The sequence below is a fragment of the Lineus longissimus genome, chromosome 10 (genome assembly GCF_910592395.1).
Source record: "Lineus longissimus chromosome 10, tnLinLong1.2, whole genome shotgun sequence".
In the NCBI taxonomy this organism is placed as follows: domain Eukaryota; kingdom Metazoa; phylum Nemertea; class Pilidiophora; order Heteronemertea; family Lineidae; genus Lineus; species Lineus longissimus.
Genome location: NC_088317.1, coordinates 17,510,198 through 17,537,089, shown reverse-complemented (window position 1 = coordinate 17,537,089; position 26,892 = coordinate 17,510,198). Strand labels below are relative to the sequence as shown.

The window sequence follows — 26,892 nt, the reverse complement described above, 5'->3', positions numbered from 1 at the left end:
ATCTACAATACCAGTAATTATGTGCAAACATCATTTTTGCTTTGAAGCAATATCATTGCTACACTCCTAAAGCAGTGGCTGTCTTCAGGTCTTTTCTGCCTCGCGGGCAAATCTGCATACCAGCGATTATATGCATACTTTAGTTTTGCTTTGAAGCAATATCAGTGGTACCCTTGTTAAGCAGTGGCAGTGTTCAGGTCTTGTCTGCCTCGCTGACATATCTGCATACCAGTAGTTATGTGCAGACTTGGCTCTTTCTTTGGAGCAGTACAGTTGTAAGATAAATCCTGTTTGTAATTTTATAAATCAGTTGCTCATTAAGGGCTTACGAAGGTTTTGATGCCTTGCTGGCATATCTGCATACCAGTAAATATGTGCAGATTCATTTCTTGCTTTGAAGCAATATTGTTGCTACACTCCTAAAGCAGTGGCAATATTCAGGTCTTTTCTGCCTCGCGGACAAATCTGCATACCAGTAATTATGTGCAGACTTGGCTCTTCCAGAGATTGTAGGACTGGGTCCATTGAATGTAACAAAAATAATCGATGCCTATTTACAAATGAAATGAAGAGTCTGCATTTTGGTGCAACTCCATATAACTGTCAGGTGATTTCGCTCTGAACTTGTGACACTCTGATCGGTCTGAAATAATCATAATCTCGCTCCTCTGGGAAAATTTTGCAGCCGCATGGCACCTTCTTGTTACCGACCTGAGAGATGGCGATGTCGGAAGTGCATGACGGTCGGCAAACCTATTGCGAATGGGCAGCACAACTTGGTGTAGGATATTCCGAAACCATTGCACACTCCTGAATCTGCGGTGGGTTGGTACCCCACGCTACGTAAGGAGTAGGTTTTTGGGTAAAACTTGGTCCACGTTAATAGGTCGTGCCTTAAAAAGATGAGAAGTTGCGAATTGACGCCCTGTGAAGTGTCCTTCGACCAGCTAGTGCCAATCCGGTCACTGTCTCCAGGTCACCATGCCTCGGTCAATGAGCGGGCGAAGCACCCAATGGCTCCGTCAGGAGTACATCGTCAACTTCAGCCCGTAGTCAAACCGGTACACGCACAAATATCTTAGTTGAGAGTGTGGGACATCAATAAAGTGCTTCTCATCGGGGTAATACAGTATTGACCCCATTTTTTGTTGGATTCATTTCCACTGAGGAGTGGTCGATAATGAGAATTTCAGGCTAGTCAGATTGTCACCATTTCTGAGGGCGATTATCTAATAGTTATGTGGCTTTGCCTCAAACTGTATACTCTCATGTCAATTGTAAATTAGTGTTGCTTGGTAGTGTTCAGGGTCTTTTGTCGAACAGGCACATCTACAATACCAGTAATTATGTGCAAACATCATTTTTGCTTTGAAGCAATATCGTTGCTGATAGTTAGGTGGCATTCCGTCAAATTGTTAACTCTTTCACATCCTTTGTTAATTGGTGTTGCTTGTTAGTTTGTGCTCTGTAGTATGTGATTTGAAAAGTTGTAGATCTGGTCATTGGTGTAAAGATTGTACAATGGAATATCCACACCTTGTATTCTTGTTACTGTAGCTGAGCTAGTGTATAGTGACCTTTCTGTTTTCACTTTTAAAAAGCTGTGCGATTTGCCGCACTGAACCCTCCTGAGATTGTTGGACTGGGTCCATTAAATGTGACAACAATATCCAACACCTATTTACAAATGAAGTGAAGAATCAGCCTTTTGATGTAACTCCATATAAATGTCTGATGATTTCGCTCTGAACTTGTGACACTCTGATCGAATGGCTCATTTGAGGATAGTTTCTGTGAATCTACTTTACCATAAGCAGGCCTGTGGAGGCCTATAATTGTGTTGTAAGTGCTCTGTAGTATGTGATTTGAAAAGTTGAAAATCTGGTAATTGGAGTAAAGATTGTATAATGGAATAGCCACACCTTGTATTCTTGTTACTGTAGCTAAGGTAGTGTATTGTGACCTTTTTGTTTTCACTTTTGAAAACCTGTGCAATTTAGCGCACTGAACCCTCCAGAGATTGTTGGACTGGGTCCATTAAATGTGACAAAAATATCCAACACCTATTTACAAATAAAGTGAAGGGTCAGCCTTGTGATGTAACTTCATATAACTGTCTGGTGATTTCGCTCTGAACTTTTGACACTCTGATCGGTCTGAAATTATCATTACCGTCCATCCCTCAGTTTGCAGCCAGATTGGCCTGATGGTGGAGAAATGGCAATGTCAATCAACATCACATGAGGCCCTAACTTTTTTGTGTCGGGCAATAAGCCATGCTCCACAGTACTAAGACAAAACAGATAGTTTTTCAAGAAGAGTAATTTTTATTGTTCCTTTCAAATTCACACATGAGACTTCAATGGTATGGTTACAATCCAAGATACTTCTAGTTGCTATGGAAACATCATGGTTACCAAAGAAACGCATAGAAACCATTGCCATTGGACGGCCAGTTACATCCTGAACACGTAGATTGAAGACGTTTTGAGTTTCCTAGGTACGAGGATGTTTCCACAGCAGAAATGATTTGTGTTTTCTGCAAAATATCAACAAATTAACTACCAAATTTGATCTCGGCTGAGAATTGCACCACACCACTCTTGAGAGAAGTTAACAAAGATGTGTATTGCAGTACTCCGTAATGTGCTCGAACACAAACATGCAAAATGATAAGTCTCAGCCTTGGTGTGCCTGGATTTCCTGCACCCCGAGTTAGCCTTAGGCAACGAATGGTAGAGGACTGTCGAGCACACTAAGGGTGAAACACAGCATTTGTTCAAACACAGATATGGACAAGCTGAGAGAACTAAGGATCACTTTGGTTTGAAAGAAGCAAATGCAGAGAGTTTACCAACTTAACCTTGTATTAGTATGATTTGAAATGCTTTTAGTTTAGCACATACAGGCGACTGAAATCGAGGTGCAAAAAAGTGATTATCTGGGCATTGCTGTCCTCATACATGTATCAATGTCAAGCACAACTTAGTCACCTGTGTGCTGCCTTACTTAAGCAATGTTTTCTTCTCATTTCTCAGCATTCGTCTCAAAGTGATCACTCCAACCCTCTCGGTCACATCCCACTCTTCATTTGCACAATAAATAAACATCGAGTAACTGAATTCAGGACCCGCTGAATTAACTAAGACCCTCCCCAAATAAAGCGCCCCTCGGTGGCTGGGCTGCTCTAGCCGAGATGAAATCGCCTATCCACATAAATGCTACGCAGTTAATACGTTATATAACATTGTATCTTAACCAGTCGACATGCTTTGCGGAGTTAGTGAAATAGGACACCACCCCCTGGCTTGTCTGGAGTGGTGAAAATATATATCCCATGGCCACTAGGTGCAGGTACAACTTTTCTAGAAATACAAACTTCATGCGTTAATGGGACGCCAAAAATTTGAAAGATGTGAAAAGTGTGTAACGTTAACTGTTCAAGTTTCGAAGAAAAACGATGTACCTGATCTCCTTATAGACACTCTATGGCAACACACATTTTGCCATAGCAACCATTTCTGTAACCATGGTAACATCAGTCACCATTGCAACAAGCCGCACTGACAACCAAACACAGCTGCAGCTAGTGTCCATCACTAAAGCATTCCAACGACCTTTCACAATGATAAGCATTTTGGAATATCCATATATTGTAATTGGTGTATCACAAAATTTCATAATTTCGCAAAATAAATTGAAAGGATTATGAAGTTGCTTGTAAATTTATGACTCATATTCATACATAGTTTACATCTAGTGTTTGTGCAGGAACGAATTGAAACCAAAGCAGTTTTAAAAATAAATGAAGCGATTTCGAAGTTTGTTCTTTGCCGTAATGAGTATGCTTGATATCCCAAAGTGACCTTCAAAACATTACAAAAATGACCCTCGAATCAATAAACTGGGCAGACACCAAGAGGTCACCCATTTCAAATTTGATGTTTCTAGATTTTAATTAACATTAAGGCCACTTTACCAATATAATTAAAGACTGAGGGTTTGTTTTAAGTGTCACCACAATGATTGACAGGTCAACAGGAAATTTCAATTAAAATGTCAATTAAATTAGATATCCTCAATTAGGAGCAGTGTGGAAAAATATTGTCTTTTGACAGACTTTTTTCTTTCGCAATGTTCTAATGCAACCCTCAGTGCTTTAAAGTTCAATAAATATTGACAAAGAATATGGTCACCACAGATAGGGCTAACATAACAACTAGACATAAATTTAATTGTCAAATTTTCTAAATTCATATAAAATTACCTGTCCATTTTCAAACATTTAATCTCAACATGATTTTTATAAGTACGTTTTTCTGCGTGATTTGTTTAAAGAAGCAAAAAAAACTTGGGGAGAAGGCTTATAAAATACTCGCCTCATAGATATTGGTGACATTTGATTATTACATATTACCTTTGAAATACAGCAAACTGATGAAATAGGCCTCGACTGATAATTCAGAAACAAACTCTACTTCGGCACCGTCAAACACACGATAAACTTGGGCACCAAATTGTCAACACGAAGGAGTAAACACTACACCAGATTGTCGGCGGGTAAAATCAAATACTTTGATTCCCGACGAGAACAACCTCGACATGATAATATATAAGAGGGCATTTTTGGAAAGTGGAAATTTTAACGGAAGTGGTGTTACTATAGAGTGTAATCCTACCAAGATGGAGAAACGTTTTACCAAATCGCCTCAGCAGATAATTAGACTTGTCCATTATGGTGTCTTTTAAAAAAAAGGTCATGGTCATAGTTAATTAGGGCTGTATCAAAGGATCATAATGTTGTGTCGTGCCGCCATACTGGATGGCAAAACGATCATGTGACAACAGTGAAAGACAGATAACACCCATAACGAAAATACGCTATGACATTTGGTATGCGACCACACTGCTGTTGTACTGACATGAGGTCATCATTTTGCCGTTAACATCCTAGGTGGCGACAAGAGACGGTGCCAAGGAAAACAAATATGTTGACAACGAATTCTTGAGTAACGTGAGGTGATTTCCAATTGTAGCCTCTGTAATAATATCACAGTATATTTTAAGGGTTGCACAAGATGTCAGGCAACGGACTGTACTTGAGTAGAATTTAAGTAAGTACTGTTTTTCTGTCAATGAAAGGTTGCTAATCTCTTATTAAGAGTACCATACCCCCCTGTTAAAGTGGACTGGTCCAGAGAGGAACTGGCTGTTTGTCTTATAGGACAAGTCCATAAGTTTGGAGTTGGGGATGTTTTACGTAAGAATTGGAGAGAGTAATACTCCATTACTTAATCAATGACTTAATGTATTACTTGATGTATTACTCTCTAAGGATTGATTCGTAAACCCAAAGTTGTAAATGTATGAAAAGTGGAAAACTGGCAAATTACCAGAGTAATAGAGTTGGACAACAAAACATAAAATCTCATTAATGCACCGATTAAGGGTGAGAGAATTTTCAGATTCGATTGAAGAACTGTAAAATTTCTACAATTATAATTGAAATCATTGCAGCGATTGGGTTTTCTTAAAAGAATTAAACATAATGGGTTGTGGTCCTTGCTTACAGACAAAGAATCATATCGTGATTAAAAATCTGATGCACTTAAAACAAAAAATCTGATGAAGTTAAAACAGCAACTGTAAGCTGACTTTACAAATCCAGTTCAACTAAAATTTTGGGCAGAAACTGTTGCCCGCATTACAAACCAAAATACTACAACGCCTCTCCGTTTAACAACTCAAAAGTCGACAATATTTATAATAAGAAACTGAACCATCACATACAGAACAATACATGACACTATTGATTTCTTAATACATCATATTCCCACCAGGTGGCAGTCACGTCGCCACGGCAACCCGCTAAAACGTACATGAATCAACTAGACTAAGGCTTTGTACAGTTTGCTATCATCGCTAGGTTTAACTCTATGTACAAAACTAGATGAGGGGCGACAACGTTTTCAACAACTATTGCAAAAAATAGCTTCATCATTTGTAAAAATTTTGAAGAATTTTTTCGAGATCTTTTTGAAAGTAAAGCGAAACGTAGCGTCAGAATGACATTAAATCTCACATAGGAAAAATTAGTTTTGCTGTTTACAGAAGCATGATATTTTTGAATCAACACATTGCAAATAAGTCCGAAGACAAGCTTCTTCTAGAGGTCACCAGGTGGCTTCCCCAGATCATTCCATCAGTAAACTATGTCACAGTGGTGCAATCTCGGTGAATTTGTTAAGACGAAATTATTAAAAGGAAATTGTCACTTTTCGGCACCAAATTTGAAGAAATTATCAACACTTCAAAATGGAGCAAATTTGACTTTTAACCTCAAGTATTTCACAGATTCCGGACCGACTCCCCAAGATACAGAAATTGTCCAAATATGAAATTTTCCCAAAGGAGTCTCAGCTGCAATTTCGCCACATTTTGAGAAAACCTTGTCGCCGCTTGGAAAATGCCTGCTCCACATTTACAATTCATACAGACGAGGGGTACTGGCGCCAAAAAAATTGATGCAAACTAACCATGGTCTAGAAAAAATAAACAAATACACAATAATTGTCAACAACATTTGGTATTGCGTTTGTGTGTGCTCAGGAAGGAAAACAATCATCTGCCCACAGCACAAAAGCAAATTTTTGTTACAGAGAATAAAATTTCATTACGCACTTCAAGTTTTTCACTCAACTTTCTGAAAATACTGGTTCAGGGCATAAGGCTTGAATATTACTGCCCACATGTAGGACCTGAATGAGCATGTTCAGAAAACCGGACCAGACATTTGATTGTGTACGATGGGCAATACCGACCCTTCAATTCATTTTTACCGGAGCACATTCACACTGGAGGTTTTTTTTGAGAAAACTGCTCAGAGTCTAAGTCACAAGGAGGAAAGGTATTTATCTCACTCAGTTTCCACGGAAACAATGCGTGTTTCTACAGCAACCCTGTTGTTGCCATAGCCACCATATTCATTTGCCATAGCAACATGATGTTACCAGCTGTTGCTGCGGCGATATAAGTGAGTTTCCATAACTGACTAGCAGTAGTCAATAGAATTGAACAATTTTGGAAATGAATCTGCCAATCGAGAGCAATCTTCCCCATGTCTCCACGAGTCCAATGTTGATAATATTCCACAGCACCATCTATAGACTGAATGCAGAACTAACCACACTACAACAGCTTTGCCAGGCTTTCCATATAAGCTCCATCTATTGGCAAATTTGCCAACCGCAACCCAAGCCGGGCTTAAACAGCAATAAATAATTGATAAAATGTGGTGAAAACTCGTTAATTTTCTCCGGCGCATGCATAAAATGGACAGAATAAGAGTGAGGGAATCTTTCAGTATTCTCGGAATCTCAGTCTTGGAAATTTACGGAAGAATTTTGTTCTTTTTGTAAAGGTATAATCCTTCAAAAGTTTTGTGACTTTTAAAAACTTCTTTCCAATTTGGGAAAGAAAATCGTAACTTGGCATGCTTTGTGATCATGATACTCTAAGTACATACGGTATATTGTATCTTCTGTACATCCCCAAGACTGAGGGGGCGACCCTCACTCCATTGAACTAGGATCAGTACTAGCCTAGATTAATAGATTTCGTCCTTGGCAGACAGAAACATCGTCTTGAATCTAATACAAACTTAAGCACAATGAGTGTATATTTACGTCACGATATTACGACCGAACTGACGCGTCCTAACGCATCCCTGAATTCAAAACAAGAGTCACAAATTCTAGATGAACGAGCAAGTCTAGATTTGTGATGAAAATGTTGTTGAAACTCACATCGATTGCAGTGAAAGTACAGACATGCCCATGAAAACGATTGGACAATCTTTCCAACATTAACTTCGGACAACCTGCCTTCGGTCCTCAAGTCCGTCCTTCTGACAAGAGGGCAGGACAAACTCGAGCCCTCTCACCAACAATAGTCTACACAACCATGTCTGTTCAAATCACGATGTACATTTCATAAATTGTAACACGTCAGAGCCAGAACTTTTGATAACATCCCCCCCCCCCCCCAATTATAATCCAAGGTTTTACAGAACCCCAATGTACCCAATATTGATTAACACTTTACATCTGTGTCGGCACTACGCACTATATGTGAATACATTAATATCATTATCATTATTATAAAACAATTGTTATGACTACATGTATATTAAGACCTCAGACATCATAAAAAAGATTCCAACATGTGCACGTGATGATGTTAAAATATCAACCTATCACACCTAAAGCACAGAATGGGCTAGTCCGAAATGAATTCTCACCTTTAACGCGGGAATAATCCATTTTTGTACTTTAGGTGTAATAGGTTGTTCAAGCAATGATACAGAGTCGAGTTGATTTCAACCTAGATTTGTCAAAATTGCCCCATATAAATGCACAGAGTGACAGTTACAATTTGCACAAGGGATTACGGCTGTCTAGATTGAAACAAAGCAGGAAAGACTGAAGAGTGATTCAATGGTGATATCATAGGTCTTCAGAATTGACGAGAAGTTAAGGTTTGAAACATAACCAACAAACTATTTTGCTAATCTCTCCGATTCGGATTTTGATTTCGACACAATTCATTTTGGAACTTCTTTTCTCTTTAATCGTATCTTTGTTGGCCTAAAACTGGTAAAATTTGGAATCACGTAAAAAAAAGTGAATGATGAGACAGCTAAGTTGAACTTACTCCTGCCACAACATCACTCACACCAACCTCTCAGATAGATAAAACCTCATGCAGGCGTGTATGCGTGTTTGAACATGAAACCTCATGCTGACCTAGACATGTAATGTACATGTATGATGATTACACCCAAGAAATGTTCACACCAAGTTCACATCTAAAATGTTACAACTGAATACATCCACGTGTCAACATCATAATATATTCATCGTGTCACCCGCGTATTGAAGTTCGTGAAATACATCGATGTTTTCATATATGCAACACATATCAACGTTCTACAGGTCGTCCCAAAAAGTATGCATCCTTGCACTGGGTGCATGGTTGGCTGTCCTTGAAATCATTTACAGAAACTTTTTATGAAATCCTTTCTTTTATCAAATTATTAGAATGAAGAAGTAGAATTTAGAGATTGATTAAAAGCATGATAGAATTCTCAAGTATAGCCCTACAGGGTGAAACGAAAATATACTTCCTGTGTAAAAATGCTAATTGCGATGATCTGAGATGAATTTGAACACATGCTGTTGTAACTCTATTACACCTATGTTGATTTGAATGATTTCATATACAAATTCATTAATATTTTATGATAGTTACATATTTTTATCCAACAACTACCCATCCTTTGGTTTACAACATAAGTTCTGTCGTTTTTTCAACAACGATTAGTACGCCCCCTATAAATATAAAGAAGAAGAAGACTGTATCGCCAGCCACATGATTATACAACCCCAAATCGTTAATTATTTCCCCCTAATTAATCGTCCAATCACAATGTCTGTATATCTGTAACCATGGTAACAACACTGACGATCATATAAAATCGGATGGCTATTTCAGAGCACGAAAGATCTTGCATTTTTGCTCAGATGCGCTTCTTTTCTCCACATTCCAGATTTTCCCACAAACCGCCGCCGAAGAAGCGAGAAAGAAACATATACGGTTATTGAAAAGCATACGAGTTTGGCGACGGTTGGTGGGAAAATCCCACTCAATCTTTACCTCCAGTCTCTATTGTCTATTTACATGTTTAATCGTCATAACATTTCATCCGTTCAACCACAGAACTATAGAAATTGACGTTATCAACAACATCGCGTTAAAATGACTGGTGGTGGCAGCACTGTCGCGTTTACTCGAATCCGATTTTGGTTTTTTGCCAGAATTAGTGTGTCGATTCTCGTATTCTCTCTTTGGATCATCAATAGTGAAGCCGTTTTCGCTGTTATCATCTGAAAGAGAGAAACAGCAGAATATTTAATCGACATCAACAAATTATTAATCAGATGAGACGAGAGAAGTTGCAGGCGTCTAGAAACGGTAGCGGAACAGACGGACTTGAAAGATGAAGGAATGCTTTTCCAATGGAGACTGGAATTACGTCATTCGGGCATTTGGTCTATTTCGAGTTCTTCTGGAAAACTGAATCATAACATCACAGTCACATACCAACTGTCTCACATCCCAGTGGTACACCATTTGTTACTCTGTATCTCTATGATCATTTGAACCAATTTGCCATCAGGACTTCAGTCATGTTTTCTCCAAACCTACACGACCTGAATGGTAACCTACCAATTGGGTATGTTCCTCCTCGACCGCCGTTGGGCATTCTATACATTCCATCACCACTCCCGCTACCGGAGCCAGAATAATCATAATCCTCATCATCGCCTTTCCCACCATCGTCTTTGCGACCTTTTTTCTGGTTTGATCCATCGCCAGATTCGCCGTAGTTGAAACTGATCACGTACGTCCCGTCATCCTGTTTATTGTCTTGTTTCTTGGACTTCATAAGACGCTGAAAAAAGATGGCCAAGTTCAACATTTTGATCTCAAAATTGGAAATTATAGTCAGCTAATCCAACATTACTTTGTCTAAAGGTACATGTACGTTGCCAATTCTCAGGAAACCCTGTTAGCAGGACACCTTCTCGATCAGGGACAGTGATTTTGGTTCCAAATGGATCATATCTGTACAATTGACTTCTATTAATAGGACACCTCCCTATAGGACATAATAAGTCAATCACCAGAAGAGTTCCTTATAGAGACATTTTACTGTGTATTGTGCTGAACTAACCTTGGTTGTGTGAGTCAGTTTCTCCTGTAGAGCAACCAATGTCCTGTCACCCTTCCTGGAGACGTGCATCTCGGGGTTGTGGTTGAGTTGGGCCTCTAGGGTAAGCTCAGTCACATTCTTCCTATAACTGCAAAGACAAAAGGGAAACGGAAATTGAGTATGGATTTCAAATTTTATAAATGGCAGGTGAATTTTATGGTGGAGAAGGACATTGTGGGTTGACACAGTTTACATCATCTTCAAAAAACTGGAAAAGAATGAAGAAAGAAGAAGATAGGTACCAGGCCATATTTCATCGATATGATAAGCGTCTTTATTGACCTTTTTCTTCATCAAAGGGTGCCAGTTAATTATGATGGTGAGGAATGTCGTTTCACACTCACACTGCTCTGCACTCGAGCTAAAAATAGCAACTCCACAAGTTGTTTTTTTTAATGGTTCCGTGAGATAGAACAGATAGACAGTAACACAAATAGTCTGAAAATTATGGTAATATGAAAATAATTCAATAATTCACTGAATGATAAATTTGCTCAAACTTAAAAATAACTTGCAATGCGGTGCTGCCATCTCCATTCAGCCATGGAAACAAAACTAACTAGCAATGCGGTGCTGCCATCTCCATTCAGCCATGGAAACAAAACTAACTAGCAATGCGGTGCTGCCACCTCCATTCAGCCATGGAAACTACTTTAAAACTTTCAACAGAGTGAGAAGCAGCTTTTGATGGAATAGCGACAGCCATCTCGCAGTGAATATTTCGAGTTCATCCACTGGTGGGCTATTTAGGTGACAGTCGGTCATTAGTCATGACGTTAAGGTGAAAGGAGAGGTATTAAACACTCAGAATTTTCTCTGAACTGCCGGCAATGACATCACAGGAACTGACAAAGCGCAAAATCATTCTTTTTGTAACAGGAACTCTTTTGTGTTGAGATCTGAGATGATCGTAGCGGCTCACGATGCCAGATCATGTGAACTTGCTGCAGAATTATAAAGAGGAGCGTGTACATCTGATAAACAGCTAAAAACATCTAGTCGATTCCGTCATTGCTTGTTTCAAAGAATTTTCAAAGATTTCTAATAAGAACATGTTCCCAAAATTAGACGTTTATTGATATAAATAGCTAGTAATTATTGGAAGTCAATGCTAAAAGTGGATTAGGGATTAATCCTCGCTTGGATTATTATAGGTCTATTGGTTTTTTGAAATGTTCAGAAGAGAGATTTTCAAATCAAGGAGGGGCTGAGAGTCAACTCATTGATATATTTTCTTGAAATTGTTTAAAATCATTTTTTGGAGATTTGTTCTTTATTGATTCCTTTGATGATTCACCAACTTATCTTGAGCTTATTGCAGACAAATACAGTATGATGACGATTTTCAGAGTACGAATATGTTTAATGATAAACAATTTCAGAGTCTTCTATCAAATTCCAGTCAGTACTCGTTGACCTAGGAACAAATTCCTGGTTCGTTCCAGGAGATAATCGAAGTTATTATATTGCAAAACTAGACACAGCTTTTTCTTCATGTCCGGAACTAATTACTTCTGTGTCAATTAACGATCATGACTTCTAAATTACATTAACCCTTTCATGTCAATAGCAGTGAAAAGGACCTATGAAAACACTGAAAATTTGAGTAGACGATTGGCCACAAAGTGAACAAACGTCCCCCCCTTTTTAAAGCGTGTGATCCATAAAGCTCCACTTCTGCCATTCTTTCCTCTTGTAACCCTAGATAATAATGTCGACACGAAAAACGCGATTCGACGCCCAGAATAGCAACGACAACAACGTGTAATCTCCGAAGATGACAAACTTTTTAAAGACGAGGCAATCAGGTAATGGATACCGGTATGTTCTTTTCAGCCTCATTTTGAAATGACAAATGTCATGTGTCGCGTGGAAATGATTGCACACAATATTGTGGCTTTGCACATTTTTTCTCATCCCAAGTTTTTTGAATGTTATTTTGTGGTACAAGTAACAGTTTTGTTCATCATTTGCCAACAATCGTGATATGCACATTTCAAAAAAAAATTCTGACATTTTTTCGCTCCATTTAGTGTTTTCTTGACATCCAATGTTTTTCTAGTTGAAATGATTCTGTATATCATTTTTAATCTTGTGACTGTGAAATGCACGTTCCAGAAACCTTTTTCTGCCTGAAGTCTGATGTCAACTGTGAGATTAGAACCAGGGATATTTTGACCACGGGCAGAGAGTCTGGGCCATGAGGCAACAAGGGCTCCTCGCCCCGATATCCACAATCGAGAAATCACCCAACATCCGACATTGACGATTCGTTCAACTTCCACAACTTCCACCAAAAGCCACACAAACCTCATAACCTGGACATTTTTAATGACGCCACCTGCAGTGTTACCAAGGAAACATTAATCATTTTTTCACTGCTCGACTTGGCCGGTTTTCGCTACGAGGAACACTGATGTAAGATCTGCATTTTATGATGACCAAATTTTATGCAGTTGCACATCCAGATTATCGACATGACAGGCAGACCGAGACACAATAAATTAACGAATATAATATTCTAATTTTTCTCGCCAAATCTGTCAGCTGCAGTATCGTGATCAATGCAAATTAATATTTTTGTGTCTCGTCACAAATGTTCATAAAATAGCTAGCAGTGCTCAATACTGAAGGTTCAGGGGCAGACTAGCGTATCGAGAACATGAAAACGAGTTCTGAGTCATCTACAAAAGATAGCCAGATACCTAATGTTGCAAGAACGATTAAAAACTCTCCGTGGAGATGACGGATTATCTTGTCATATAAGGTATAACAATAGCCGAGTGTCAGAGCGGAGATGGGAGATTAACTCTGCCTCATTTATCAGTCTGGGTTGTGCTGATGTTCGTAAAATGTTACATATAAGGTTAATGACCGATCGGACAGACACCAAGTTCAGTTGACCTTCCCGAGGACAGACCTTAAGGTATACAGGGACAATACGGTGATGTCAATTAGATTACATAAAAGCTTGCCAGAAAATACTATGCCAACACAAACAATGACAAAGGGTTTCACAAATGCAAGAGAAATACATATTCTTTGCTAAAAAGTGCCACCAGTGTTCTTGAATATGAAGGAATATTGAAGAAACTGCCAAAGGCTCTTGTGTTTGTCTAACACAATGAAGCATCATTGGTACACAGTCGACGAGCTGATTAAAAGACTAAGATGATACCAGTATAGAAGATGTCCCCTTGATGTTTGAGAGCTCACAGAGGAGAAAAAAATGTCAATGTGTCGGAACAATAGCAAGTTGGGATCCTGCATATCGACCCCCTCATTGACGCCGATAGTCTATTCAAGTTAACTTGATATGACTTCGCTGTACATTTTACGTACAAAGCGTGCATTCATTGTGAAGGGGATGACGCATTCGGAGTGTTTTTTAAATTGCTTTGATAGTGTTACAAAGAGAAATTGCGTGCTCACTGGAGTAAGGTGTCAGTCGCAAACTGTCTACTCTAGCTTCACTGATCTAAGATCGGTTCTTGATGTTCAATTAGAGCCAGATATCATGCACATGATCACTCGAAGCCGTGCAACATGTTCAATTTGGAAAGACAACAAGTTGGCAACACGGAGTAGTATGATAGTCACGACGTCATAATCTAGCTTTGATTTCGTGGTAATCTATCAACCGGTCTGACCCAACTGATGACTATTCAAGTCACAGGCTTGAATTCAGCCAATGTACTCTAGCATTCCCACCCTAGTGCACCACACCCCCAAAGGACCAGCATTCATCAACAATAATGAATTCTTCATTACGCTCTATTCATATTTTAACTCAACTCGACAACAACGCAGCTGCATTCTTAGTTTCCGTTACAAAAAATGTAAATCGCCGAGGAACGTTTTAATTCCTTTGCGGACTCATTATCAAAATCGTGGAAAGTTAATTCCCCTGTCAGAGAGAAAATAGATTGCACAAGTTAATTAAGACAGCCAAATGAAATATTTATAAAATTCCACCATGAGCTTAATTAGGAGGTTGAAATAACTGTTTATTTTTGCCATCAGCAGTCTATTGCGTGGGAGTGGATATTTTTTATTCAATGCTTATTTTTTTCACACAAGCCGGGATGGGCTATGTTTTAGGACTGAATGAAGACTGCAGTCCAAATCATAACATAGGATTTCATCCACAGCAGGCACAGAAACATATTCATTCCAAGAAATGAATTCAACAGCACCCGCAAAATAGTTTTCCCACAGAACACAGAAGTGCACGCTGTCAAAATATCTCTTCGAATAAGTTTCTGCCAAACAAACACCAGGCATTTCCTTAATGGAGACACTGACAATTCTCCCGCCAATATTCCAAGAAAACCTCCGGGCATCTGAACGCCTGGAGGATATCTAGACAGACAGTTAGTCCATCGCATTTGACAAATACATAAATACGCTGTCTAAATACGGTGTCATCTACCACCAAACTGTACAGAATGGAATTTGGATGTGCACATCAAACACCCATCCCAAAGCCTTCGGCAAAAATATCTACAACATTTTTCATCGCAAACAATAAGATGACGCACACATCATGTCAACCCAGAATATGAAGTGCAAGAAAACTTTTGTTTTTGGCTGAAAAGACAGCAAGCCGAAACACATGGCCATGCTAAACTTTCCTCTTTGATGTTTTTATGCAACCACGCCAGAACTTGCATGGAAGGACAATTTTCCTTGCATGATATTAGAGTGTAGCATGCTAGTGTCATCAGTGCATTGACATCAGTTTCATCTCAGTAACTGACTTCTCTATCACAGCATCTCATGCAGGCTACATGCCCTGGTCTCAGGTTGTGTTCACCTCCCCCCATCCCCCCTCGCCACCACTGTCTCCACCGACATCCACCTGCAACTCTACCCCACGAGGTCTGACATCCGCTGCCATCATATCCCTCATATTGTTGATACTCTGCCTCCATCCACCTCAACCTTCAACTCATCCATGCACCTCCAGGCCCGACTAGGCCACCATATCCACCAACCCTCCCATTGTTTCCTTCAGCGTGTCACCCTAGTCATATCAATATAACGGACAGCGTCAAAGTGTCCATTATTCATGTGATCAAGTTGATATCTATCCCGCAGGCTGAAGGATGAATATCCAAGATGACGGACAAGGCGCCGTACAGCATCCGTTCCTACATCCTTGTGTATACTTACAATGTCTAGTGTGTGTTTACGGTAATCCGGTCGTGTTCTTGAGTATTGGGTAGAACCATTGTGGCGGAAGTCTTTGGTAGTATGGTTGGGGAACCGTTATTGATGTGATGCAAGCCAAACCTCATATTGGACATGATTCCAAACGACAACCAGGGGTGTGGAGAGGAGTTGGGAGACCACATCCCTTCCCGACTTAGGAGGCACCAGTAGGATGCATTGCTAAACATATCCGCCCACAGCAAATACTCTAGCTGACGCGACCAGCTGATATTTCGATTTCTGATGACCATGTCCACTGAGACCCTGAATTACTGTCATCATCTTCAATCTCTACATTGCCCTAAACACCGTCATTAGGGTCAATTCAGATCTGCACCCAACCTTCCAATACTTCGATACAGAGATGGAATAGATGGTCACCATTAGCCCTGGACATAATTATCACGCCGAGCACATACTTTGATGGAAAATGGTGTCATCTTTACAATTACTGCCAATTTATTTGTGTCCACGTTTCTCCATTGAGGGACAGACGGGCAAATATCACATCACCGTTTATCGTAAGCCCAGAGAACACTTTGATATCCAAATCCGTCATACCGCAAATTATAGTCAAGTATCCCTCAAAGACAAATCTTGGCTCAGAAATGTCAAATGTACGAAGATTTTGTGAGATTACTGTCAATACAACTGGACAAAGCAGTGTCTGAAGAGCTTACCGCCAGCACTCACCGTCGCCCCTCCCTTTCATGATTATAACCAATCTGAAACAATTTTTCTGAAATATGCATCAAACATGGCAAAGCAAAAGCGACACCAACTCCCGCTGCAGGGAACCTTTTGCCTCTCTATGACGTCCGGCGAAGCTTAGCTAAATGAGGGGCCATTACTCAAAGCTGTAGATTAGCCAGCTTGCCAGTGCATGTCCCAGCATAGTGCGCTACTCTGTGGACAGAGAATAAGAACATCAATACAGCACTCAATAGTACAGAGCAACACTGATTGAATGGTGACATCCAGCTAGACGCGGCCATCACTGAAAGCCCTCAGCTTAGCCATAATAGCAGTACATGCCGCGGCATTTGACAGCGATCTTTAAAGGTACATTTATAATCACATCGACTCTACGACCTGACAACATCTGCTGAGATTAATTCTTGGGACTGCAGCCTCTTTAGCCAAGCTAAGTATCATATCTATCTTTGATGTCGAATGAAGGCAGATTTCTCAAGCACTTTCCATCAGGTTATTCCAGGTAGGTATTTCTGTCAGGTGTAAGCTAGATCATCAGACAAGAGTACAACGCTTCTGTCACATGCCTGGGCAACCAGACCTGGGTCCTTAGATTGGTGCCTAAAAGATTCAAGCGGGCAAAATGAAGCTAGTTGAAGCTGAGTTATGTAAGAGCTGCTTCGAAGCCGATACAAAACTTGTTCATTTGAAATGAAATCGTCTGCTCCTCGGCAGAATTGGAAAGGCACGTGGTAATACTTTGACCAAAAGGCATTCTCTACTTTGTATTGTTGCACAGCAATTTCTGGATATCTTCATTCTCAACTGGGTAGAAAGAATAGCGTGGCTTCAGGGAATAGTCTTTTGGCTCTAAAAGTGACGACTGAAACCATCAAAACATTAGCTAACAACAACAAAGTAATATAAATACACAGCTCATTTAAAAACATTTGCAAAATGTATACATTCTGGAAGGCGGAAAGGTCAATTCAGATTGAAACGAACCCATTTGGTTCCAACAAACAAGATAGTATTTATCTTAACAGACGTACATCTAAATGTACAAGAAGGTGCCACCAACTCAAGACCGCTGATCGTATTTTATGCTGATGACGGATTGTTCAAGACAGGTTGCTATCTTGTCTTTTTTCGGGAGGCTGGAGGTGTCGGAATGCACTCAGCTGCCTAGAAGTCAGACGTTATGGCAAATATTTGAGATGAATTGGACAGAAAAAGGGCCTAGCTGAAGGTAAACACACTTATTATCACAATGCTTTATGCAAGTCTGTCTGATCGTAGAGAACATTTTTCACCTGTACTAATGGTACCTTTTTCTCCTTAACACCAACGCGGAAGTTTATTTTTGCAATGGCGGAAAGTCTGGCGATCGAGTTCTTCTTAAATATACACCAGCTGATCCATTTTCATCTTCTTCTTCTTCTACTGTTATTTCTCATGTTTACCTCAGAATGTTTGCCAAAATGGGCAGGAGTTAGTTGGGGAAGATAGCGTCAGACAAACAGATTAGCATGGTCAACTATCTGAATAAGCTAGCTATCCACGCACAAGCTACTATTACTAGCGACAGCCTAAGCTACAAGACATCGCAGATTTTTATCCCCAAGTCCCATATACCAATGCATATCTGACGTCCCTCATTTATTCCAATGATACTGGAAAAGTGCAGTCATGACACCTATCAGTGAGTAAGGAAACCACCAACCAGTGAGTGAGGAAATGGCAAACTGAAAGTCCTGAAACCTGGTGCCCAATTCAAATTAGCAATGAATACAGTTTCAACCTCATCCCAGAGTCCCAAATGCACGTCTAATTTTCCTCAACATCGGACATACTGAAAGTGGAGCCACCTTGTGGTGAGTCTAGAAAGAGCATAACAATACGCAAGTAGTGAAACTTGGTACCCTCTTCATACAAGCCACACTGTACCCATTAACAGCAAAGTACAACACCACATCACCGACCACGATTTCCAGCCCCATTTCGAATGCAGATCTGATTTCCCTGGATATCACATTGGACATTCTGCATAATGGGGGTAAATACACACTGCTGGGGTGTCACAGGCACGCATGATGGTGGGGTCATTGCCGGGATTATACTAATAGCGAAAAAACACATTACGGTTATTGCTGCGAGCGGTGCTTAAGGGGAAGTTGGTGCTACATAGTCGGGTGGCCAGATATCTGGAATACTTGAAATATCGGAAAACTCTCTTTTCGCTAACATACAGCGCAGCAAATTTAAGGGGTTGACACTATTTCAAAGCTTGTCCCATCTCGTGAAAGGGGGTACCCTTGTTGAGAACAGAATCCTTTAACATGACCAACTGTTTGTCACTGGAACCCACACTTTAAAAGTAGGTCACCGTGACCTAATCTCAAACGCACACCCTAAACTCAACAATGATTTGTCAATATTGTCCTCATGCCTGCTGCATGCAGACAGCATTCTCATAACATGTAATCTAAAGATTTGTTTCATTTCGTTTCTAAAGCAACCGCCAATTCCATTGATTTTTATCCGCCCGATTATTTACTCATGTGCACCACCCGCGTATCTTTCGATATTGATAATCATACTTAATAATGCATAAATATATATCCGATATAACAGAATTTCAACCGGAATATTCCAGATTATTGGCGTATTGGTATATTCTTGACTTGCGGCCGTTTTCATACATTTGATGTTAGAGACTGTTTGTATACAAGTTTGAATATCAGTTGAAATTATCCAACATTTTACAAATCCACTTTCAAGTTTGTTGTCGAAAATCCAATGCATCTCAAGTGCAGTGTAAAACATGCTGAAAGCACTGCTAGCATTTTTATAGGTTTCTGTTTCATTGTAAGTGTTAAAAGCACTCTTTATCCTGATATTGACTTTGCTAAAACCTGAATATTTTAGCGGGCGGTTATTTTCACTTGCTTCAAACATTTTAATTTCAACACTTCATATTTGCATCACAAAGTGTGAAATATAACTTGGGGAGACGAGTGGCATAGTACTAGTACCGTATTTTCCGGATTATCCCCCGCACTGCCCTATGACCCGCACCCCCTTTGACCATTACCTAAAGCCACGCAAGACCCGCACCTGATTATGACCCGCACTGCTCCAAGACCCGCATTCTCCAAAAATAGTAAGCCATTCATTGATGTTGACATCCTAGAACCGCCATGTTTTTTTTAATTGTTAACCAAAGTGGATCAATTCCAGCATGGCCGTAACTATTTTCCCTAGCGGAGACATCACAAACTATGCGATCATGGCGGAAATATTGGTTGAAAACAATGCGAAAACGATGGACATAAATCCTTATCAAGTAACCAGTTTGGTCCCCTTTTTTTTCTTTGGGGTTGGGGCTTATCCCTCTCAGAATCCACGCAAGACCCGCACCTTTGTATTACCCGCACCCCCACTTTTTGGGCCTGTTTGAGGGCAAAAAGCCGCGGGTCATACGCCGGAAAATACGGTAGTTATAAGGGCACCAGGCTCAGGATGTTATGGGTTCAACTCTTAGAAAGACCACTGTTGCAGCAGTGTTCCTTCATCCTGTGACCTTCGCACTTCCCACTCTGCTCAGAATGTCAATATGAAGGCACTCGCTGAATGTCAACCAGGGGCCAATTACTCTGAACCGGAACAGAGAAATGACTGCCTTTATGTGACATTTAGGGTTGGAAAGTGATTTGTAAGTGCAAATACATGAATTCAATGGGACACTGGACTACTCCATACATATACACTTAAACACATGCTTTTGTCAATGCATAAGAAAGGGAAAGAATTACTTGGTCTGTATTATACACAATATCCATGTATAATTAAACAGTTCCACCCAAACGACTCTCAATGGTACGCCCAGCACTGATGGTGTTTTTCAACCACGACAGATGATGAAAAAATTATGCAGACTATTCAAACTACGACTCAAGCCACTATATGACTTTCCATCTGAAGAGATATATTTGCCGATTATTCACGATAACTTGTCTTTCCGTCATGAATAACGTATACAGTGAGTTTACAATGTTGATGAAATGTGTGATATTGGACTGTAGCTTCTTTTTATCACAGATATCTTCCATGGATAATATAACTTCACCAAAATTGACATGGAATTAGTTACAAAATGGCAAAGTTCATCAAAATGACAAGTCTCATTAGGTAGGATGGCTGACAGACTATCATGTAACGAAAAGCGGTGTAGTACTGAACTGGTGAGGACATCTAGGCTTACGGTTCAAACCCCTGCCTGGTCAACGCTTTGACCCCCCAAGTTGAGCTCACATGAGCCCCACTGCTTCACACCCCTGAGTGCCTCAGTGATCATAGTGCTGGTAACCCCCACCACCACCACTTCTTGTAAACTAAGTTTAGACCAACATAGGCCAAATATCATCATTTTTTATCAAAGATTTTTAAAAATTCAGAAAGATTTTCAAAATTTTTTTTTCCCCAACATCCGACACAGAACAGAGGAGTGGGTTAATGAAACACTAAGCAATATATTAGGTACCTTAATGCCTATTTAATGGGCCAACATAGATTTTTACTGGAGACATGTTTCATTATCTATTCTTGTCACTTATCCCCGAGAGTAATCTGGCTAAATTGCCTGTCGCTTTGAAACAATATCGCCACATGTTCTAATATGATATTCTATTGATTTTAGTGTTCAGAAATGTTCATGTATTAGCTTTATGGGAGCTAAGCATTATGACAGTTAATTGTTGAATCCATTCAATGAATTGGCAATGTTGGTGTGTAAATGCGATTTCAATTTATTTCATTGTTCAAGAGAGTGATAAGTACTATTCCCTGTGCATAGGAAACAATAAATTCAAAAAAAAATATTTTTCTTTGTATTTTGCCTCTTTTGTTTTTTTCTTCAATTATACAGGCGGTTGCTTCTTCAAAATCATCAACTGAGTACGGAACCTAGATACCAGTTTAAACCAAAGATTACAAAACTTGGTCATCACGGCTTCCATTTCCGAAACCACTAATGGCCTAAAATCGATCCCCGCCAATTTTCTTCCAGGCCGGCGTATAGTGTTCAGATCAATCAGACGAGGTTTTCTCACGAGTGTTCTGCTTGGACAAACAGAGGTACATGTGCTTTCACACCATTGGAGCACATGAACAAAGATGGCCGCCGTCTGGCTCTAAACTCCTTTGTAACTGCCCCCGATAGCAAAATGCTGATCAGTGGGTCCAAAAACATGACATCACATCAATGATAGCTCATCACATCCGAGTGTGATAGCTGACCAGGTTAACCATGACAAATGGCCGACACACATTCCAAATCACTTTACTAAACAGAGGTGGGTCATTTTTTCACTTTTGGATGATTTTCTATCATTATCATCTATCACGCGCTGACAGGAATATGGTGTAATTCGACCAGGATGGGACCATAGTCAACATTGTTTCATCATCGGGCAAACCTGCTGACCCCACTGAGATGACAAATGTTCATATTTTGTCAATAGGACATGAACATATTGACAGAATTTTGTCAAAAAATATCACACAAAAATTCCTAAGGTACAATGACATTTGGAACACAGCTAACACAACACGGCAACAGGTTTCACTCGTCCAGCTGGTTATAAATTCTCAAGAAATGTTGACTCTTCCAGCTGGTTATCACCATGATTTCAAAATCAGACATTTCCAAGACCTGTACACATACTCAATCCATTTTGCAATCCATTCTCAAACAAATACACCCGAAATGAAATCCTCCCATTATCTCACACAAATGAATGAAAATTGACATCAAAGATTTTTTCTCGACACCTACTCTCGTACCAAATTACCTTCATTTCGATTGTAAAGTAAAATTTATACAAATTCCGTCTTTAAATTAACAGCAGATTGTCAATTTAAGTCACTGTGTTACAAACATGTGCATTTCACGCAATGAATATAGGCGTGGTTTCGAAAAGGCAGAGGTGGAACAGATATCTCCGCGACACGGAAACTTTAATCTATAAAAGGAGTTGAACTTTGCAACCTTTAATCATGGATCTTAATTTCACAGCATAAACTTTCCCTTCGTATAAACCAAGCAGATGGATTGAAAAAATTCCAAGTCAAACTCGGCGTTACCATACTGGGTTTTCGTAAAAACAGAATTCGATTTCCGCCGCTTTGAAGCCGTGTAACACGGTTATTAGGACGCAATCTCAATTTCAAGGCACTGAAACACACTGTGAAACGGAATGGAAATTATAGTCATCAATGGCTCGGGTTTCGTAATTACCAGGATATGGCTGTCTGTGCACTTTGAAAGGGTGAAACCAGAGCGGCACGTGGCCCTCATGAAGCTTTTTTGAACTCCGTACAGATTTTGTGATTCCGGATGGGGAAGGGTGTACAGAGAAATAAGACAATCGATGATGGAGTTCTGAAGACCAGTAGTTCTTAGTATTATGCCCTAACATGCAAAACGTTTCAAATTTTCTGTCTGAAAACGACCAAAATTACATAGACTGTGTAAAGTGCTGAGCACCCCGCCCCGCAAACATACAACCTTGCCTCAAGAAGTTGTACATATTCGGTACACAGCCTAGACAAGGGAGTGTAATATATACATGGCCTTCCTAATGTTCACAAAAACTTATACTTTTTGCCAATTTGTTCCAGCCCACTACAAATATTTACCCCTTTCCCAACCCAGTTCCACTCAGAAAAAACTTGCCGTCAATGTGATATACCCCATACATAATTAACAAGATATGTTTATATAAACATTGCTGAAAGAATTATAGCTCACAAACAATATATATAAAGCGTTTTTTAGTACTTAGAAGGCCTGAGATGACATACTGTGTCAGGCAGGCTGTTTGGCTGTCTGGAGCACTTTTTGGCCATTAACCTTAGATGCTTTGAAGTCCAAAGCAGCCGACATCATGTCTACCGTTCAGTGACACGTACGTACCATCTTTGAAGTGAGCAGAAGAACTGCAAATCATATCTTCAAATGCTTTCGATGCTTACAACGAATGGTACAGTGTCTTTTTCATTGTTATAGTTCTACATGTAAATAATCACATGCACCGAAACAGCTAGGAGAGAGAGATTGTTGAAACTCTAAGCATGTGGCTTGGAGGCATAATCGACTGATATATGCAAAACCCTTCCACAGTTCAGAGTTGTACCAACCTTTCCATTCTAAAGGTCAAACACAACCTTTTTTAGCAAATACATCATATCTGAAATGTCAGCGTTTTAAATGACATATCATGAATGATCACACCATCTTTCATTCTGATGAACAAGAGGCCCAAGGGCCTGGCGCTCAGCTGAAATATATGAACATGGAAAGTACCCGATAGATCTCTTTCAACCTCAGTTTTGTCAATATATCAGGCAAACATACCAAAGTAAAAAGACTTTTAAATGGTGACAAATATGCCACTTATTAGTCAAATCTAAGTGCCTGAGCCAGGCTGACCTTGAAAAGTAGGTCAAATAGAAAGCCCATGTGATATCATGTAAAGGAGACTTATTGTACACCAACCATAAAATTCATGTCACTCTGGATACAGCAAAGGCTTTAAAATAGAAAAAAAAAACAAGATGGCCGCCCACCAAATTATTCAAAAAAGTAAAGAAAATGTATTTACAAGTGAAAAAAGTAAAAATTTAAAAAAAAAAAATTGACCCGAAGTGGGATTGGAACCTACAACCTTCAGAGTCATACAAGAGCGGGAAATTCAAATCAAGCTTAAACTAGGTCAACACAGATTTTGGCTCAGTAACGCCAACTGGTAGTATCAATCAAAACTACTCTTAGTAGTTTCAAGACCTACATGCATGCGGTCCTTTTCAACTTTATTTCAAGCTTCTATCTGCTTGAATAAAGCGCCAAAAAATTGTTTTGTGATTTAGGCTTTTTGCCCCCTGGTGGCCAAACTGTTAATCCTGCCGGACCCACACTTGGTCTATTCAGGAGTCCTGAAGGGTCTAAATGGCTTATAGGGAAAATCTATCGCCTATACGCCATAGTTTTGAAACGTGCCTGTTTAACGGACAGACAGACAGACAGACAGACAGACAGACAGACAGACGGACATTCATTCTACCATTTACTCATATGAATAGCTCAGCTTGTCAGCTGAGCTAAAAATATCGTCGCTCCAATCCTTCACTTTGATTTGGATCTCCTTGATACACAGGAAGGATCAAGGGCCTAGTGTGGGTCTGCACGATTCATGGCCGTGCCCAGGGGGAAGCACTCCATGGATTTTAATACTACACCTTCTGATGACTTTTTCATCAATGGATGATATTTTGAAAATGTTGGCGTTGCTGTCCTTGGCGTTGAGGCAGTGGTCCATTTCAATCTAACTAAAGCTCAATTTGTCCTTATTATGAGCCAGGCATTCTAATCATAAGCCACTGATATCTTATAGACGGCAATACCCCCAACATCATTAACACTATCACCACTGCCTGCGTCACCCAGAACATGTTTCTACCAAGAAAAGGATATCGCGTTCCAAAACTGCTGTAGCCTAGTTAGCGGATCCCCGACCAATTTTCTGCTACGTTAGCTTCATAGCGCACAGGATGCTAAGAGGAAATTTAGGACGAATGCGATGAAAGGAAAGAGGCAGAAATGGCACGGAATGAAAGCGAATCTCCATCTCTGATTAGCCGTACGATTTACAATGACATTAGTTTCGAGATGAATACAGGAAAATGTCTAAATTTGACACTTGGAAATGTAAAATGTCACATACAGCCAAAGGGAGATATGTTCATCAGGTTTTTTGTTCTGTAAGAAAGCAAAATTTACTGTAAAATTTTCGTCTTTTCAAAACAGAAATATGTGTTTTTATCCAGGAGAGTATGTTTTTCATGCAAAAAAAATTGCGACTCTAAAAATTTTTTGCACTTTTTAAGCTTGTGTTTGCCACTGTGACAGTGGATTCACAAAAACTGTGAAAAAAAACACTCGTGAACATTTCTGGTACTTTGATGAGAGCAGCCTAATAAAGCCTTGTACACAAATAAGTATGAGATGCAAGGTACATCCTCTATTAAGTCATCATCAACTGGGTTTACCTGCAGTAACCATAGTAACGGACAACATTACCGCAGAAATCTGACCACTGTTGTCTCGGTCATTTCTGGTCATTTGTAACTCGAGCTCAGAAAATATTTCATTAGTTTGATGGGTTTCCTCATCATGCGTTCAAACGATTCTGACGTGAGCCATTTCTTGTTGTCCGGCCATCCGCACAATGGATGCTGTTGCTGGAAACGCTCTGATCTTTTGTGGAGTGCAGGCATCTCAGAGCAGCTCTTTGACAGACAAGACATTTTTTGTCAAAATCTACAAAATAAACACCAAGTTTGTTTTTTCTTCGTTGTCATTTTTGTGTGTATCATAACAAAATTACTTAGTTTGTGTATTTAGATGCCATCTTTGTCATCCCATATTTGCATGATGGCAGATGTGGTCCTTTTTATCATGTAGCTGCAATACGACATTCAGCATGATATACAGACTCTTAGAAAAGGATTTCCCTACAAAGTTGCAAAATATGCCTCTAGACATTAATTTTGGTCCAAAATTGAAAATTCAAAGTTCTACAGAGAGCTAGTTGGAATAGGTCTTTCCATTTCTGCTGTCAAATTAAGCCCTTATAGGAGAAACAGACCTCCCCCAAAAATCAGAAGTGTCTCATCCCAGCAAATCCTGGTTATGACACTTGGTGAGTCCAAATCTGTTGAACTACTCCGACAAATGAAATATTCCATCCTCTGAACGTACTCACCGGGACTTTAAGAACGATATTTGGAGCGTCAAAATCTGGTAGAGACGTAGTCTTCAAGGAGAGGTTACCATGGCAAAGGACTTTACCGATAATGGTGTCTGCGAGTGTGAGGCTTACCCAGAGCTATGACAGATATACAGATATGATTTCAAATGGTTTGGTGAACAGACACGCCTGGAGTCTTGGGCTGCTAGTCAAGGATCGAGATTGATGAGGAATTTTTAAACAGTATTGGTATCTCTGGATAAAGAGTGCTGTTTCTTAGAAGTAATTTTCCTCGAACATATTATAACGAAGTTGGCGAGCTTCTCTGCTAACAAGTATAGG

General features: G+C 39.7%; 1 protein-coding gene across 1 annotated transcript in view; it reads right to left on the bottom strand.

Annotated features, from left to right (window-relative positions):
- Positions 1-2,307: 2,307 nt before the first annotated feature.
- LOC135495072 (glypican-5-like) overlaps positions 2,308-26,892 on the bottom strand; it is an 85,677-nt gene continuing 61,092 nt past the window's right edge. Inside the window, exons 5-7 of the mRNA XM_064783488.1 lie at positions 10,796-10,922; positions 10,288-10,513; positions 2,308-9,944 (exon numbers count right to left, since the gene is read on the bottom strand). Of these exons, the coding sequence (XP_064639558.1) occupies positions 9,760-9,944; positions 10,288-10,513; positions 10,796-10,922 (538 nt within the window). The 3' untranslated portion in view covers positions 2,308-9,759. The remainder of the gene's footprint in view (positions 9,945-10,287; positions 10,514-10,795; positions 10,923-26,892) is intronic.